Source organism: Chrysochloris asiatica, unplaced genomic scaffold, assembly GCF_000296735.1.
Source record: "Chrysochloris asiatica unplaced genomic scaffold, ChrAsi1.0 scaffold00140, whole genome shotgun sequence".
In the NCBI taxonomy this organism is placed as follows: Eukaryota; Metazoa; Chordata; class Mammalia; order Afrosoricida; family Chrysochloridae; genus Chrysochloris; species Chrysochloris asiatica.
The window spans coordinates 6,953,383-6,971,643 of record NW_006408658.1 but is presented as its reverse complement, the minus strand read 5'-3'; the positions used below and the strand labels follow the sequence as shown (position 1 = coordinate 6,971,643).

The following is an 18,261-nucleotide window of genomic DNA, read 5'->3' as shown; positions in this document are numbered from 1 at the left end:
GTGCATGGATCAGGAATTGAAACCAGGTCTCGCACATGGTAAGTAAGAATTCTGCCATCTGAACCCACTGAGGTGCTCCCATTCACATCATAGTCAGCAGTGTCTTTACCCCCCTTGGTATCCAGAGTCTGTAAGTTCATTTCCAGCTCTTCTGTTGCAGAAGAGGGCCACACAGACAAGGGTTGGGGAGTGGGAGGGGTGTGTAGGGGTCAATATAATTAATAAACCTTGGATCTGGGTCTGGCTCTCATTTGGGGTTGCAGAAGCAACAGGATGCCTGAAGACTAACGTATAGGCACTGGGGCTCGCTTCCATTCTATTCTAGGCAACAGCTCCTTTGCCTTTCACATCCTTGAGAGAAGGTTTATTTATTGTCTGCATTTCATTGAGGAGGAAACTGAGGTTTAGAGCAAAGAAGTGACAGTTTCACTTTCATACAGCAAGTGGCAGAGCTGGGATTGAAACTTAGGTCTAATTGCTCTCTTCTGAAGGAATCCAAAAGCAATGGTGTCTATCCCCACCTATCCATAAACTCACCACAGAACAGCACATGAGATACATGGATGTGTCTGTTTATTAGAACTAGGAAACTCCACCATTGGAGCAGAAACTGAGTGACAGATGGATGTAACAGTTAGAGAAGTATGGGTAGGTTTCCCTCATGTGTGGGAGTTGAGGATACACTTAGCCTGGTTGTCCAGGCTGGGGCCAGACAGAGAGGAGGATTGGGCAGGGCTGGACTCAGCCAATGAGCTACAGTAATAACTTCAGGACCAGACTGAGCAAGATGAGCCCTGTCCCACAGGGCTCAGTCAGCCCCACTCACTGCCTCAGCATAAACCCTCACCACCTCTTGACTGGAGTTGCCCTAGGCTGGTTCAAATCTTCATAAACCTAGATTATGAGTGAGAAGCAGAATCCTCCTTTGCTGACCCTCTCCCCAACACACATTAAATATTGTAGGTTGAGCAAGAAAGAGATACTATGTTTTTTATTTATGTGCCTGTCTTCACATATGTGAAATGCAGGCAACAGTACCTACACCTTATATAGGAACAAATACAAAGCATTTAGAACAATTCTCGACAGACAGTACTTTGTGGGTATTAGCTGTTAGTAGAAAAGAGTACTTTCTGGTCTCCTTAACATCTTCCTAGTTATCCATCTAGAATATGCTGAGTGTAGAACAGGCAATTCTGGGAGGCTTGGGCCCCATTTAAATGGTAAAAGTCTGGTTATGTCTCTAGATTAGAGATCCATTAAAAAATGAAATTGAGAGTTATGAATGTGTCCTAGGTCAGAAGAAGAGTTAGGATCTAACTTCAGTTTACAGTAAAGTATTAACGCTGCGATGGCCCTTAATGAGATAGACTGACACAGTTGGCTGTATCAGTGTGCTCAGATAAAGGCATGATTGTGAAGATGGTGGCTGACTGTGTGGAACCTACAACAACTGGTTTCAATCAGTGGGAACTGAGAAGCAAAACAATGGCTTCCCAGTCACCCCCTAATAATTTACAAAACACAAGTAGAATATCTGTTCATTTAAACTAGCTTTCAGAGAGGCCTCCTATGGAACTCAAACTGAGTAATTAGGAACTCTGGGTGGGACTGAACAGGGCTGTGATGTCGAGGGATCAGAAGGTAGAAGAAGAAGAGTTGAGCAGCCAGTTGAGCAGGAGGACCTGACTGAGCAGGAGAGGACAGGCTGGGACCCAATGGGACTCAGCCCCGCTCATGGCCTCAGCATAGAATCTTGCCACCTCTTCGTTAGGGTTGCCCTGGACTGGTTCAAACCACATCTGGATGCAGCGGCCACTCCCTCGACTGTAGTTGCTGACCTTGTAGGAGTGACTCCAGATGCCCTCACATAGGGCAGCAGGTGTGGGAAAGTAGAACTCAAATGTCTGGCAGGTGGTATTGGATGGACAGTTGTTAACTCCTGCAAGGGGAGATACGGTGGACATAGAATTTTAGCTCCTGGGCCCACAGCTTAGTTCTGACCACCCCCAGAAACCCTCACCCAGCACCATCCTAACAAAAAACAAGAACCTTTTCTGAATCCCAGCTCTATCTCCCATCCCCAAGTTCTCACCTGAAGTCCAGTCCCAGCCCTTGTGCCAGTTGGTCTTGCAGGTGTAAGAGGTGCGGCAGTCTTCCCACCAGCGCTGACAGTCCTCTTTGCACAGGGGCACATTCAGGAAACGCTCTTTGCGCCAGCTCTGGTTCACCTGGGTGAGTTGGGGAGGAAGAAGAGCCCCTGTCAACCAGGGATCTCAGCAGTCACAGCCTTGTTGAGGACCAGGGTTGAAGGCCAAGGTAGTGCCTCTGCTACCCTCAGATCACGCCCTCCCTGCAAGTGTCATGGCTCATGTTTGTGGGGATGGTACCCATACCTGCTGAATCCAAGGTCCCAGGTTGGGGGAACACTCGTAGAAACAGGTGTCCTGGATGAAATGACGCTTACACTCTGGTTCCATCTTGCCGCAGTGGTCCCAGTTAAAGTTATACAGACGGGAGGTGTCCTTGTGTAGCTCCTGACTAGTGTTCACAGTGCAGCAGGCATTATTTTTCCAAGGAATGCACTAGGTGGAGGAGATGCAGGACTCATTCCCTCACCCACCATAGCTATTAGCCCCCTCAAGCCTTTCCATATTTGATTCTTGCTCCCTGGCCTCAGATAGGTTATCCCAGGAAACCCGCACCATGAGGATCCTTTTGTAATTGGTCTCCAGGAACCCCATCTTGGGGGATACACAATTACAACAGTGTGATCTAGGAGTGTAGGAGCCCAGAAGGAGCCTAGTCTAGGGGCCAATGTTACTTTTGTTCAGTGCCGGTATCACTTATATGAGGGTAAGTCAAAAAAGCATAGCTTTTAGGGTTCAGTTCATACATTACAAGTTTACTCCAAACAAAACATGTCTCTGTGATCCATGTATGGTTGTAGACAAGTTCTCTTAGTAATATATTTATCTTAGTCCAAGGGAGAAGGATGACTTGACAGCACTTAACAACCACAAGTCTTGTTAAGGTGCTTTCAAAGAAAGGTGCAGTCAGTATAGTGGCTTCTGAAGGGATCTGCTGAGCCAGTTAAGTTCAGCGTAGAGTGGTCAGCTCAGAAAGTTATGGCAGCTGTTTTTCAGGATACTAAAGGGATAACCTTGATAGATTTTTCTCTAAGGACACAGGAAGGTCATGGGGGCTTGCTAGGAAGAGGTTTTAAGAAAATTGCAAACTGCACTGGTGAGAAAAAGCCCAGGAAAGTTGCACCAAGGAATTTTTCTTTCCTGTTATGACAATGTACCTGTTCATTCTTAGAGGGTAGCAAGAATTGTCCAATGAGAATTTCATTGGGAAACTTCATCTCATTCTCCCTTCAACCCTGATCTTACCCCTTCAGACTTTTTTTTTTGTTCCCCCAAACTCAAAGGACATTTAAAAGAAACATGATTTGAGTCACTTGAGAATGCCAAACTGTCATTTTGATGTGGTGTAAGTTGAAAAGTGCAGAATTCTTCAAGGAAAAGTGAAGGAGATGGAAACAATGCCTTCAGAAATGTTTAGAGCTAAATGGAGGATGTGTTGAGAAACAATCACTTCACATTTTACGTTTTTGTGTAATAAGGATTTCTGTGATCTTGTGTAGAGTTCTGGGTTAATGAGCAGGACTGCAAAGTTGGTTTGAATTGCAAAGTCATGGTTCAAACTCACCACCCGCTCCTTGAAAACTCTATATGGGATCACAGCAATGATCTTGTAGCAATAATTTGCTACTTATTCTTATATAACACATAACACTTTAAAAGGTTCTTTTTAAAATTTTTCATTTAAAAAAATATTATTGTATACCTGCTGTCGGTTAATGTGCCACACTGTAAAGCCGTTTGAACTGCAAGGTCAGTGGTTCAAGCTCACCAGCTGCTCCTTGGAAACCCTATACCTGGTCACTATGGGTCGGAATCAACTCAACAGCACTTGCCAACAATAGCAATGCTTACTAAGGCAGTTCTTTCTCCTACAGCATCACTGGGTGGGTTCTAATCAACAACCTTTAAGTTAGTATTTGAGAGCAAAGAGTTTACAACATCCAGAAACCTTAGACACATGTTGTTGTTGTTAAGTGCCATCGAGTTGGATCTGATCCATAGCGACCCTATACAGGGTTTCCAAGGAGCAACTGGTGAGCTTAAACCGCCGACCTTGCAGTTCAAACGGCTTTGCAGTCTGGCACATTAACCCACAGTGCCACACCAGGACTCCATAGAAGGCCCTTAAAAATATTTACTGAAAATATGAATGATAAACCTATTTATGATTTCCTAAGTCTAGAGCCGAACAACCTATTTTATATAGACACATGTATTTTAGCAAGTTTTTAATAGAAACTAGATTTTCCATGACTACATGTGTTATAAAATAGAAGGGTGCATTATATGTTTCATTTTACTGGAGTTATTTAATATTTCAGAAAATTGTGTCATCATTGGCAGTATTTAACTATTTATTGTGTTTTATATAGCATTTAAGTTGACATTAAACACATCTGTATCAATCTTTGGAGTCTGCTATGACCATGTGGGAGCCATGTCTGGCTTCCTCTGGCTTCACAAGAGGGAAAGATAAACTCAAAATCAGTCCAAGTCCTATTCCTATGAAACAGAGGTCAGACATGCCTCTACCATACAACCTTCTTTACCCTATTCTGACACCAACCACCTCTCCCACAGTACCCTCTGCTTCACATCTAGGTTCAATAATCAGTTGCAATGGATATAAAGAACTCACAATAATACTCACAATTACGGGGTTTATTAGGGAAGTGAACAGGGTACAATTCAGTATCAGAAACTACTCAGGATGTAACAGTTCTCCAATCAGGAACGCCTCCCGTCTGCCATGCTACAGACACACCTCACTCTTGTCTTTGGCCTCTTAGCCATGTGATCCCTTGGCATCTGCCCTGCTCTGGCAAGTGTTGCAAAATTCTTTTTAGCCAGTCTGTGAATGCCCACAGGGCACATTCTTCAAGCCAATCTCCTGCCTGTAGGCGTTCAGCTTTACTCAGTCCATGGATCTAGAGCCCTTAGCTGCTCTTGTCGCTCCCTGTCACTGCCTCTACCATTAACTCTGCCATTACTCTTTCTCATGCTTCTCTCATGCTCTTCCTTCTTGTTGGTCCTGGGATCTTTCCTCCCTACTTCAGAGATGGCTGTTTATAAGCCTACCTGGAGGGCAAAATTAACCAATCCCAGCCTTAGTATCCTGTATACTTTATTTGCATGGTCCTGGTGTGGCGCTGTAGGCAAACACACCAGACTGCTAAAACCATTTGAACTGCAAAGTCGGCGGTTCAAGCTCACCAGCTGTTCCTCGGAAAGCCTGTACAGGGTCGCTATGGGTTGGAACCGACTCGAAGGCACTTAACAACAACAACCCAATCACTTGGTGAGAATTAAGACGACTTTGGATAGAAAAACTATGTCAAGTAAATTCAAGGCACCACAGGGTTCCTGGAGAGTGTAAATGGTTAAGCACTTAACTACTAGCTGAAAAGTTAATGGTTTAAACCCACTCAGAAGTTCTTTGGAAGAAGCCCTGGCAATCTAATTCCAGGAGGTCACAGCTCTGAAAATTCTGTGGAGTGCAGTTTACTCTGCAGACATGAATCAGAATTGACCCAAAGGCAAGTGCTTTTATTTTTAAATTAATCTTCATTTGTAGTTGCCCATTCATAATGATTTGGGGAATAAAAAGCAAGCATGTGTAATTTCACAATCCCTGGGTGTTGCAGTTAAGTATTTGACTGCTAACCAAGAGATTAGAGGTTCAAATCCATCCAGTGGTGCTTCTGAGAAAAGGTGTGGTGATATATGTCTGGAAGATCAGTCACTGAAAACCCTAGAGAGCACAGTTCTATTCTGACACATGGAGTTTCTGTGTGCTAGACTTACTCTATGGCAGCTGGTTTGGTTTCAAAGATAGTCATACCGGAGAATTTACATATTGAAAGATATTATTTTATCCTATGTTAGATTCTGTTTGCTTTGCCTTTGTAGTACAGATAGAGCACTGTGTTAATATTTTAAAATTGTATGTGCACTTATGGAAGCAGCAGTCAAGAGATCAAACGACATATTGCATTAAGCAAATCTCCTGCACAAAACTGTTTTAAAGTGTTGAAGAGCAAAGATGTCAGCTTGAGGACTAAGGTGCGCCTGACCCAAGCCATGGTGTTTTCAATAACCTCATATGCATGCAAAAGCTGGACAGTGAATAAGGAAGACCGTAGAAGAGTTGATGCCTTTGAGTTATGCTGTTGGAGGAGAATATTTAAAGTGCCATGAGCTGCCAGAAGAACCAATAGTTCCGTTTTGGAAGAAGTGCAGCCAGAATGCTCCTTAGAGGCCAAGATGGCCAAACTTCGTGTCTCATACTTTGGACATATTGTCAGGAGAGACCACTCACTGGAGAAGGATATCATGTTTGGTGAGGTGGAGGGTCAGAGAAAAAGAGGAAGACCCCCAACCAGATGTATTAGCCAAGTGGCAGCATCGATGGACTCAAACGTGGCAGCAATAGTGAGGTTGGCCCAGGATCGGACAATGTTTTGTTCTGCTGTGCATAAGGTCGCTATGGGTCAGTACTGACTCAATGGCACCTAACAACAACAATAACAAATGTGCAGTTAGGCTCCATTAGTTCAATTTCACTCTAGGATAGTAAAGAGCTTAAAGAACATAAGGAAAAGAAGACACAGAGACTAATGGGGTTGTGATTCACTGACACACATTTTTAAAGAAGGTAAAATGCACAGCATCTCTGCCCTCTGTCACCTTAGTCTCCTCCTCTAATCTTGGCACTTCATGGGACTGGTGTGTAATAAAAGCCTTCTCCCTTCTCACCCTCCAAATCCCTAGAGGAACGTTCTCCGGTCTGCCCTATTCCACCACAAAAGCTATTGTTGTTTTTAATAGGTGCCATCTAGTCAGTACCAACTTATAGCGACCCTATGCATAACAGAACGAAGCACTGCCTGGTCCTGAGCCAGCTTCACAATCGTTGCTACACCTGAACTCATTGCTGCTGCCACAGTGCCAATCCATCTCGTTGGGGTTCTTCCTATTTTTCTCCAACCCTCCACTTTACCAAACATGATATCCTTCTCCAGTGACTAGTCCCTCCTGACAATATGTCCGAAGTATGAGAGATGAAGTCTGGCCATCCTGGCTTCCAGGGAGCACTCTGGCTGCACTTCCAACACAGATTAGTTTGTTCTTGTGACAGTCCATGGTACTTTTCATATTGTCCTCCAACACCATAACTCAAATACATCGATTCTTCTACAGTCTTCCATGTGCAGTGTCCAACTTTTGCATGCATATGAGGTTATTGAACCGTGGCTTGGGTCAGGCGCACCTTAGTCTTCATACAGACAAAATTTGGTCATGTATAATTCCTGCATGAATCTATGTGCTCCTCTGGCCTGTTTCCTCATTTGGATATTGTGGATCAACCTATATTAAAGAGTCACTGGAAAAATGAATCATGTACAGAAAACACATAGTACCTATTAGGTGCCCACCAAATGACTACCCCATATTGTTTCATGGGGTACTTTTTGAGGGGAACACCAGGATCACCTCAGCCACCCTGTCCCACCTTCATCCATTTCCACAGTAACAACTCAGGGAGGGGTGTGAGGATTTCTAAGATTTCAACTCTTCCCTCACCCTTACTTCCTCTTTTTTTTTTTTTTTTTAAGCCTTCTGACTTCCTCTTCTTGTTAGACCAGCTGCCTCCTTGGCCTGGAGCCTCACTGCATCCTCACCTGGTCATGCAGCTTGTCCTCAGGACCTGGCTTTGTCTTGTGGTGCTTGGCATCCATGCAGACATTGAGCAGGTCTGTCCTTTCCCGGGCACTGCACATGGTGGTTACCCAGGCCACGAACAGCAGAAGTGGGGTTAATTCCCAGGCCATGCCTTTCTGTTCCTGCAGGAGAACTGTGCTTAGCGAGACCAAGGCCTTCAGAAAAGGAATCCCATACAAGGCACCTCTCTCATTTCCTGCCTCAGTTTCCCCATCTTCACAGTGATGGACACGGCCAGCCTGTCCCTTCAGCGTTGGTGTCCTAATGCTCCTTGAAGCTGGAGTAGAGAAGGTTGACAAAGGGGTCCTTCCCAACCCCAAGCTTGGATGGCCTAGGAGGCCAACTGGGGTTAGTGGGTGGGTCCTGCGGAGCCTTCCTAAATGGGGTTGTTGTTGTTCTGTGTCCACTGAGTTGATTCTGACTCATAGTGATCTTGTAGGACAGAGTAGAACTGCCCCACAAGGCTATAATTTTCACTGGAACAGAATGCCAGGTCTTTTCTCTGACAGAGCCACTGAACTTCCAACCTCTTGGTTAGCAGCCAAGTGTTTAGCCATTGCACTGCCTCAGCCTTTCCCTCTCCTTCCCTCTGAAAAGTAATGAAATCATTCAGGTCCATCCCTGCTCCTCTAGAAAGGCTCAGTGCCCTATAGGAGTCTAACCCCCTGCATTTCCCTACCAGCTTAGACATTTTGTTAATCCCAGGGAAGGCAGTGACCCAACTCAGCTGTGTTCTCCAGACAGTTATAAGGAGCAAGTGTTACAGCAGACAGGACTGCATGACACTGAAATGGGAAGAGTGGTGCTTTTAAATAGCTTTGCTTCTCTGGACTTTTCCTTTCCTATTCTCTTTAATGCGTCTCCCCCACCTCCACCCTCAGATTTCTCTGGGAAATGCAACAGCTCTGCACTCTACCAGTTAAAATACAAATGCAGAGAGACCCTTGAGTCTGAGGAACATACGGCCCCTTACCGCCCCCCATACCCACCCTCCACTGATTACATATCCGTCCCTTTGGTGTCTGTCACTAAAGTACCTAAGAGTTGATCTTGGAGTACCCTTCTTCTCTCTCATCATACTTAACATGGGCCACCAAGTAGGCTGCCAAGCACCTTTCCAAACACCTTTCTGGAACTCACTCCCCATGGCTCTGTATTTGGGTTTAGATCTTCCCTCCTCAAATTTTTCTCCCTCCATTAGCCTGAGTGATCGTTCTAAAGAAAGATATACCCCTTTACTACGCAAATGTCTCCCCATTGCCCTTGTCACCTTCGCTCCTTCGGTCACTTGCCTGAACTTCCTTTGCTGCCCTAAGCCCCTCAGCGGTGTCTGGGTTGGCTTCTGTACAGGATGGCACCAGCTCCAGGCTTCTGAACTGTCCCCAATGGTCTCTGTCCTCAGTATGCTGCAGACTATAAAAGCTTAGTAAGCACAGAACGTAATTCCCCTATTTAGCTTTTCTCTTATGTTTCCTTCCCTAATCTTCCAGACTGTACCCTCTTCAAAAATCCCTTAGTCATCTCTTGTTGCTTCACTCATAACTGGATCTATATAGTCAACATTCATAAAAATCTAGAGAATTTCTTTTTTTTTTTTTTAAATCTAGAGAATTTCTTATTCTTGGGTAAGGTGAGCTTGATGAAGATAGGTCTGGCAGAGAAGAATCTAGACTTTAGGATCAGGTCAAGGATCCAGTGGTAGTTCCATCCCTTACCCAATTTCTGGGAAAACTGCTGAAGCTTGCTGAGTTTTCATTTTCTCCCCAGAAAATTGTTGAGAATTACATATGGAAAACCCTGGCACATACTAAGTGAACTTAAATGATAGTTGTCAGGTTAATTTATAAGCATTCAGGTGGACACAGGTGAAAGTTGAGGCATAGAAATCAAGAGATTTGCTCAGGATCACAGAGAGGGAAACAATTGTCTCAAATCTGATAAATGACAATATCTCACCATGTAACATTTCTGAAAATATAATTATGTAACTTTCTTTGCTTGCTTTATGTCTAACTTTGCTTTATGTTTCTACTAACTTCCTCAAATCTGACTGACCATCTAATGTAAAACACACCATTCATTAAAATACCACTAAGAAAGAAGTCCTGGAGTGTCACTGTAGGATAAGCAATGAACTGCTATCTGCAAGGTTGGCAGTTCAAATCCATCAGCTGCTCCTTGGAAACCCTATTCAGGGTCGCTGTGGGTTGGAACTGACTCAATGGCACTTAAGAACAACAACCAGAAAGAAAAAATGCTTCCAATTAAATCAACACAATGCTTTCTTATCACACCAATTATAAGATGCATTCCAACTTCAGAGCTTAAAAAGTGAAAAAAATGTGTATCTGAGAATTAGTGAAATGTTATTTTCCAACTAACAGAAATGGCTGCTACACTTTGAAGTGATCATTAAAGTTGGGCTGTTAGTTGGATAAAGACGGCCTGGTGATGCTGTGAGGTAAGCATTGGGCTGCTAACCACAAGATCAGTGGTTCAAACCCACCAGCATCTTCACAGGAGACGGATGAGGCTCTCTGCTTCCATAAAGATTTACAATCATGGAATCTATATAGCTATGAGTGAGAATTAACTCAATGGCAGTGGGTTTTATCCACTGTGGGTTATCAGAGCACAACATTATTGCTCTCTGAATTGAGAACGTTGAGGGACATTTGAGTCTCTAGAGAATTAGGTATCCTTGTGGTGGGCATCCCCTTAGTGACATGATCCTTCAAGGTAACAGTCTGTGGTGATGGTTTGGTATCAGTGATCCGCTTTAGAGACTTGAGAGATGGTTATAGTACCAAAAATGTTTTGTGTCTGAGGTGCCATTGTTACAGGTTGATATGTGTCTCCCTAAAAGATATGTCCAAGTCCTAACTCCTGGTACCTGTGAGTATTACTTACTTGAACAGAGTGTCTTTACATGTAATTAGTTAGCATGAGGTCATACTTGAGTAGGGTGGGCTCTAATCCAACATGACTGGTATCCTCATAAAAAGAGAATCAACACAGACACACACAGGGTAGAATGCCATGTGATGACTGAGACAGACTGGAACAATGCTACCACAAACCAGGGAATGCTTAGGGCTACCACAAGCTATAAAGGCCACAAAAGGATGGTCCACTGGAGACTTCAGAAGGAGTTCACACTTAGCACTTTGATTTTTAACTTCTAGGTTCCAGAAATGGAAGGAAATGAATTTCCTTTGTTTTTTATTTTGCAAGTCATTGAGTCAGTTCCGACGCATAGTCACCCTAAATAGGGTTTCCTAGAGTGAACTGGTGACCTTGAGGTTAGTAGGCCAGTGCGTATCCTATAGTATCACCCATACCTTTCCTAATTATAAAACAGGCATAATTATATCCCTCTGCTCTGTTCCAACGATTGCGCCTTGTTCTATGTACAGGATCTGCATGAGCATAATTAAGTGTTTTGGAATTCTTATTCTTCTCAATGTTAGCCATAGTTGAATATCTACATAGTTGAATATATTTGCATTATTAATCAAACACAGGTAAACATATTTTTGGTACTCTCTGCTTTCAACCATGATATCCCTCATTCTACATCCTCTAATACTAGAACACTGCTATCATGCTGTATCTATTAACAATCATTCCCCCAATTCCTCCCTCCACAGCCCTTGGAAGCCACTAATCTACTTGCTGTCCATGTGGATTTGCTCCTGACATTTCATATAAATGAAATTATGCAGTGTATGTCTGTGTGTATGTGTGATTGGCTTCTTCCACTTAGTATAATGTTTAAAAATTCATCCATATTTTAGCATTTATCAGGATTTTTTGTTGGCAAATAATAGTCCACTGTATTATACCACATTTTGTTTGTCCAGTCCACACAATGAATTGTACATAATTGTTCAAGACAGCATTGTATTTGTATTTGAAACAACTCAAATATCCCTCAATGGATAAATGAAAGGTGGTATATCCATACAGTGAGCCTTGGTGTTGTGAGCCTTGGATAAGCACTAGACTGGTAACTGATCCGCAGTTCTAACCCACCAACCACTCTCAGAAACCATATACAAGGTTGCTATGAGTCGGGACCAACTTGACGGCTATAACAACAAAAACAACTACATGGTAACAAATCATTCCTCAGAAACCCTATACAGAGTCTCTATGTGTCAGAAATGACTCGACGAGCATTTAACAACAACAAAGGTGATTCTCTGTTCAATCATTGCTAGACCATCTCCCAAAGCAGCAGCACCATTTTAAAACCCCACGAGCAGGGTAAGAGGGTTCTGATTTCTCCACATCCTCACCAATGCTGGTTATTATCTAACTTTTTTTTTCTAGCCATCCTCAAGGATGTGAAGTGGTATTTCAATGTGGTTTTGATTTACATTTCCCTGATAGCTAGGGATGTTGACCAACTATCATGTGCTTGTTGGTCATTTGTAATTTTGTTTGTAGAAGAATCTTTTCAAACCTTTTGCCCATTTAAAAAAAAAAAAATGCATTCTTTGTCTGATTACTGGTTAGTTATTAAGAATGCTTTATATATTCCAGAGGCAGGTTCTTTATTAGATATAGGATTTGCAAATATTTTCTCCCATTCTGTGGGCTGTCTTTTTACTTTATTGATAGAGTCCTTTTTCACATGAAAGTCTTATATTTTGAAGAATTTCAATTTATCAATTTTCTTCTTTTGTCACTGTGCTTTAGGTGTCATATCTAAGAAGTCATAAACTGAAGTCACAGCATAATTTTTGAAATCCATTTTTTCCACAAACTTTTTGAAACCTCCAGTATGTTTGTTTGTTCTCCTAAGAGTTTTATAGTTTTTATGTGTGGTACTATAGGATAAGCACAGGACTGCTAACCACAAGGTTGGCAGTTCAAACCCACCAGCGGTTCCTTGGAAACCCTATACAGGGTCACTGTTCATCGGAAACAACTGGACGGCATTTATCAAGAGCTCTTACATTTAGAATTTTCTAATCCATTTTGAGTTAATTTTTGTATCTGGTATGAGGTAGAGGGCCAATTTCATTCTTTTGCATAGGGGTATCTAGTTGTTCCAGCACCATAATGTTAAAAAGACTATTCATTCTCCATTGGATTGCCTTGCCACCCTTGACAAAAATCTGGATTCTCACTTCTATTCCATTGACCTCTATGGCTTTCCTTCTTATGCCAGTACCATCTATCTTGATTACTGTAACTTTATGAGGAGCTTCAAAAAGCTCATGGAAAAATTCCATTCTCTTTTAATTTTTTAAAAAAACTTTTTATTGTGAATTGAGGTTTACATCCAACAAACCATACAGTTAGCTTCACGGTTGTTGTTGTTGTTAAGTGTCATTGAGTTGGTTCCAACCCATAGCAACCTTGTATAGGGTTTCTGAGGAGTGACTGGTGAGCTTGACATTGCATTTCATTACATGGGTACAATCCCTTCCTTGTCCCAACAGTTAACAGCATTTACCTCTGTTCACTTTAACTATTGTATTCATCCCTGTGTCTCCTACTACCTTCATCTTTCCTCTGCTACCTTCTCACTTGTATATTGCCTGCCCTATCACTCGTCTTAATTTGTGATAACACATTAGTCTGTGAATAATTTTCCCTCTTCCCCCACAACCCCTAATCATCATAGATTGTTTCTTTAATCAAGAGAACTTTTTTTTTTGTAACTTTTGACAAAAGTAGTTTCATACAATGTTTGTCCTTTTGTGATTGACCACTTCCACTCAGCATAATGCCCTCCAGGTTCAACCATGTGGTTGAACAGATTCATCTTTATTATTCTTCAACATTTTGAAGTATTCCATTGTGTATATGCACCAAAGTTTGTTTAACCATTCTTCTGTTTATGGGCATTTAGACTGTCTCCATCTTTTTGATATGTCTCTTGTAGGCAGCATATTGGAGGATCCTGTTTTCTATAATTTTGCTTTTTATGTCTCTTGATGGGTACATTGAATCCATTTACATTCAGCGTAATTATCAATAGGTGTGAATTGATCGTTATCATTTTTCTGTGGTGCTTCTGTATTCTTTGTCCCACATAATTTTCTATGCTGAGTTCATTTTGTTTGTGGGTTTTCCTTTTCATTTCTGTTGTGTTAATGTCTACTAAATCTTTCAGTGCTGACTTAGTGAGAATGTGTTTAGGGTGGTTTTGGTAGCTGTAAGGATACTGGTTTTGAAGACTGCTGGAGTGTTGAGGGGAGGACGTTTAGAATAAAGTAAGTGGAAATGTCACTGTGCTCACTGTTCTTGCTGAGAGCGGGTTTTCTTGAGTAAATGCTCCTGAGATTGTTGAAAGTATTTGGTTAATTTTCAGTGTTCTGAAGATGATTCTGACCATTTCCCCCCTAGCATTCTTATTGTTTTTATGTTATTGTTATTGTTGTTGTTAAAGTGACATTGAGTTGGTTCTGACTCATAGCGACCCTGTATAGGGTTTCAGAGGAGTGGCTCTTGATTTTGAATCAGCAACCTTGAGGTTAGCAGACCAGTGCTTATCCTGGAGTGCCACACTAGGACTTCATTGCTTTTGTAGAAGAGTGGATTTTTAAAGCTTTTTCAGATTAATTCTACTGTAAGAAGTAAAATTTAAAGCTTTAAATAATAGTTGTTGATACAAAAAATGGCCTTTGAGCATAAAGAGTTCATGGAAAAATACAATGAAAAGATCATGAAATTTTTCCAGAAATTCTTTGAAGCCCCATCGTAGTGTGTTCTTAATATGAAGAAGTAAAAGTTGTTTTTTTATTGTTTCCTGTGTATGGCAAGTATGGGACCTCATACAAGCTGAACATGAACTTTTATTTCTCAAAAATGTATTAATTTTTGTACCTTTGTTCTGACTCATCAAGTCATGATGTAGCATAAAAACTTTGAGAAAGAAAGAGGAGTTGAAACAAGAAACACAGGGATGAAGTGGAATAGGTGACACTGTGTTGAGGGGATTGCAATCAGTGAGATGAAATAAAGTGTGTAGGAATTGTTGAATGCAAAACTGATGATCTACTCTGTAAAACGTCGCTCAATTCACAATAAAAAGTGCAACAAAAAACTTTAGGGTTTCTCACTTCTAGAAGAATTAAAATTTAAGAAGATTATTTGATAAGGTTGTTATAAAATATTATTATTATTATTAATAACGTAACAAAAACAAAGACCATTTCCCAGCAATGCCATTTTCCTGTTGCCCTTCTCCAAGATTAGATTCTAAATTCAGAATAATAAAACTATCAACCCTTATCCATTACTGGTGGGAATGTAAAATGGTACAACCACTGTGGAGAAGTTGGGCAGTTCCTCAAAAATTTGAGCATAGAACTACATTTGACCCCCGTATTAGGCATATATCCTACTCTAAAGCATATATCCAAAAGACAGGGAAACAGCACCATGAACAGACATACACATGTACACCAAAATTCATTGCAGTATTTAATATGATAGCCAAAGATGGAAACAACTGAAGTATCCATCAACAGATGAATGGATAAGCAAAATATTGTATATACATGTTGTTGTTGTTGTTGTGTGCTGTGGAGTCAGTTCCGACTCATAATGACCCTGTACAGGGTTTCCGAGGCTGTAAATCTTTATGAGAGCAGAAAGCTTCATCTTTCTCCCACAGAACAGCTGGTAGTTTCAAACTGCTGACCTTGTGGTTTGCAGCCTGATTTGTAACCACTATGCTACCAGAGCTCCTTATTGTATAATACATACAAGGGAATATTATTTAGCCATCAAAAGAAATAAAGTTCTAATAAACGCTGTAACATCAATAAACCCTAGAAACATGCTGAGTAAAATACCCACCCACCCATTGTCACTGAGTTGATTCCCATTCATAGCAACCCTATATAAGACACAGTAGAACTGCTCCTTAGGGTCTCTGAGACCAGAGCAGACAGCCTCAGCTCTCGTTCATGGAGTGCCTGGTTTGTTTGAACCACCAACTTTGCAGTTAGCTGCCCAATGCTTAGTCCACAATGCCAGCTACCAGGGCTCTTTTGAGTGAAATAACTCAGTCCCAAAAGAACAAATATTTTATTATTTCACTTATATGAGTAAGCAAATATATAGAAATTAAAAATTATTAGCAGTGCAGCCCTGGTGTGGGTTAATGTTCTGAACTGCAAAGTCGGTTTGAATCACATCGGTGATTCAAGCTCATCAGCTGCTCCTAGGACACCCTATACAGGGTCGCTATGAGTTGGAACCAATTCGACAATACTTAACAACAACAACACACAGAATGGGTGGAGTACAGTAGTGCTGTAGAATAAGCACTGTATTGGGAACCACAAGGTCAGCGTTTTGAGACCACTAGCCACTCCAGGGAGAAAGATGAGACTTTCTGCTTCTGTAAAGACTTCCTGTTGTTGTTAAGTGCCATCAAATCCGTTCCTAGAACCTTAGAAATCCTATACAGGATGGCTATGAGTTGGAACCAACTCAACAACACTTAACAACAACAACCACCACTCAGGGTGGGAGGGAGAGAGAGAGAAAGGAAGTGTTTTGGCTTAGGGAGTATTGAGTTTATATTAACGATGGTGGAATAATTCGGAAAAGGAAAGTGAGATTGGTTGTACACCTTGAAGAATATAATCAATGTCACTGAATTATACATGTAGGAATTGTTCAATTGTGTTTGTTTTGCTGTGTCTGTTTGTACCACAATTTAAAAAAATCAAATTATTTTTTACAACAAAATCTTTTTGACACTTCTCAGATGTTATTAGTTGCCCTCAGGTTGATTCTAACTCATGGCATTCCATGTGTGCAGAGTAGAATTGCTCCAGGGTTTTCAAGGCTATGAACTTTCAGAAACACATTACAATCTTTGTCTTACAAAGGACCTTTGGGTGGGTTCCAACAATCAGCCTTTTGACTGATAGTTGAATGCTTAACCCAAGGACTCCTAGATAATGCCAAAAATTTGCTTCCTCGAGAATAGTATTCACAAACAAAAAGGGATGCTAAAAATAATTATGTATAATTGGTATGTTCCATGCTTTTAGATTAGTTCATAGTTAATTAAAATAGTTTTTAATTATAAGAACTGCCCTGTCCACCGTGTCCATAATGCAGAGAAAGATATCAGAGTGAATAGAGGAGCTTATCCCCTCTAGCTGATTTTGTTTTTGTACAACGTGAAAGTATTACTATAATGGACGGTGTCTTAGGCTGGATATATATGTATGCTGTTGTTCATGCCATCAAGTCAGTTCCAACTCATAGCAACCCTGCTGGATAGGAACAGTTGGTGGGTTTGAACCATGGACCTTGCAGTAGTTAATAACAGTACACATGCAGTCCTGGTGTGGTGCTGTAGGATAAGCACTGAACTGCAAGGTCAATTTGGACTGCAAAGTTAGGGATTCAAATCTACCAGCCGTTCCTCGGACACCCTAATTTAGGGTCACTATGATACCCCGTGCGAGTCAAGTTTTACTAAAGGTAATTTAGAAACAGCTGCAAGTATACATTGACAGAGAACTTCCAGAGGTTCAAGCCGGATTCAGAAGAGGCCTTGGAATGAGGGATATCATTACTGATGTCCGATGGATCTTGGCTGAAAGCAGAGAATACCAGAAAGATATTTACCTCTTTTTTTTTTTCCCCATATATTTTTTAATGTTTTATTGTGAATTATGTGATAGTTTACATGGGAAAACATTAGCTTTACATTCATCCTATCATATATAATTTCATTGTCATGGTTACAATCCCCTCCATGTATCATCAACTAATCAAAGGGTATACCCTACAAGCCTGCCCCCTGGTAATCAGCACACAGCCCCTCTCCCTCTCTGGATCTAAAGTCCCCAGTTGCTCCATCTCTCCACATCATCTCTGCCTCCATCTCTGGCGTCACTGTCTCTCTGGGTAGGGTCCCGGTCTCTGCTCTTCTCCCTTGATGGTCCCAGGGACCTCCGCTCCTGGACTACAAAGTCAACCATTCCCTTCCTTTTGCTACAAAACATCTACCTTTACATTTCCAACCATCACAGTCAGTCCTGATAACAACTATTCACTATTGTGATACATGAGTGCTATCCTCATTTCCTTTCATCAGCCCCACCCAGACAGATTGGATACTACTCAGTGGAGATTCTACCTTCCTCTGAACCCTCTGGATATAGGCTCCCTCTTGAAAGCTTGTAAGCAAGTTGCTTCTTAACTTTGCAGCCCCTACACCTCCACCCCCATTTTGGGTAGCCAGTGTCCAAGTTGCCCATCCCTGTCTACCCTGTGTGTCAAGGGGTTGGGAATGATCCTCACTGTAAAGATTTGTTCCCTCTTTTGAGCTACTGCATCCATAGGTGTAGGTCAAGTTCATCAAATTGTATCAGATTACTCTTTTTTTTCCTCTTCTTTC

At 41.7% G+C, this 18,261-nt stretch overlaps 1 protein-coding gene across 1 annotated transcript; it reads right to left on the bottom strand.

Moving 5' to 3' along the window:
* Window positions 1-1,637: 1,637 nt before the first annotated feature.
* FOLR2 (folate receptor 2 (fetal)) lies at window positions 1,638-7,998 on the bottom strand. Its single transcript, XM_006870386.1, has 4 exons — window positions 7,832-7,998; window positions 2,397-2,585; window positions 2,096-2,231; window positions 1,638-1,942 (listed from the first exon to the last, which is right to left on the bottom strand). The coding sequence occupies exons 1-4, from the start codon at window positions 7,979-7,981 to the stop codon at window positions 1,638-1,640; spliced, it is 780 nt and encodes a 259-aa protein (XP_006870448.1). The 5' UTR covers window positions 7,982-7,998.
* Between the last annotated feature and the right edge of the window lie 10,263 nt (window positions 7,999-18,261).

What these genes read in the sequence shown, in the direction of transcription:
- FOLR2 (XM_006870386.1), bottom strand. Translation starts at nt 7,981, where the DNA reads ATGGCCTGGGAATTAACCCCACTTCTGCTGTTCGTGGCCTGGGTAACC. An exon ending in AGGACAAGCTGCATGACCAG is followed by an intron (nt 2,586 to 7,831) that starts GTGAGGATGCAG and finishes TCCTCCACCTAG; the next exon opens with TGCATTCCTTGGAAAAATAA. An exon ending in TGGGACCTTGGATTCAGCAG is followed by an intron (nt 2,232 to 2,396) that starts GTATGGGTACCA and finishes CAACTCACCCAG; the next exon opens with GTGAACCAGAGCTGGCGCAA.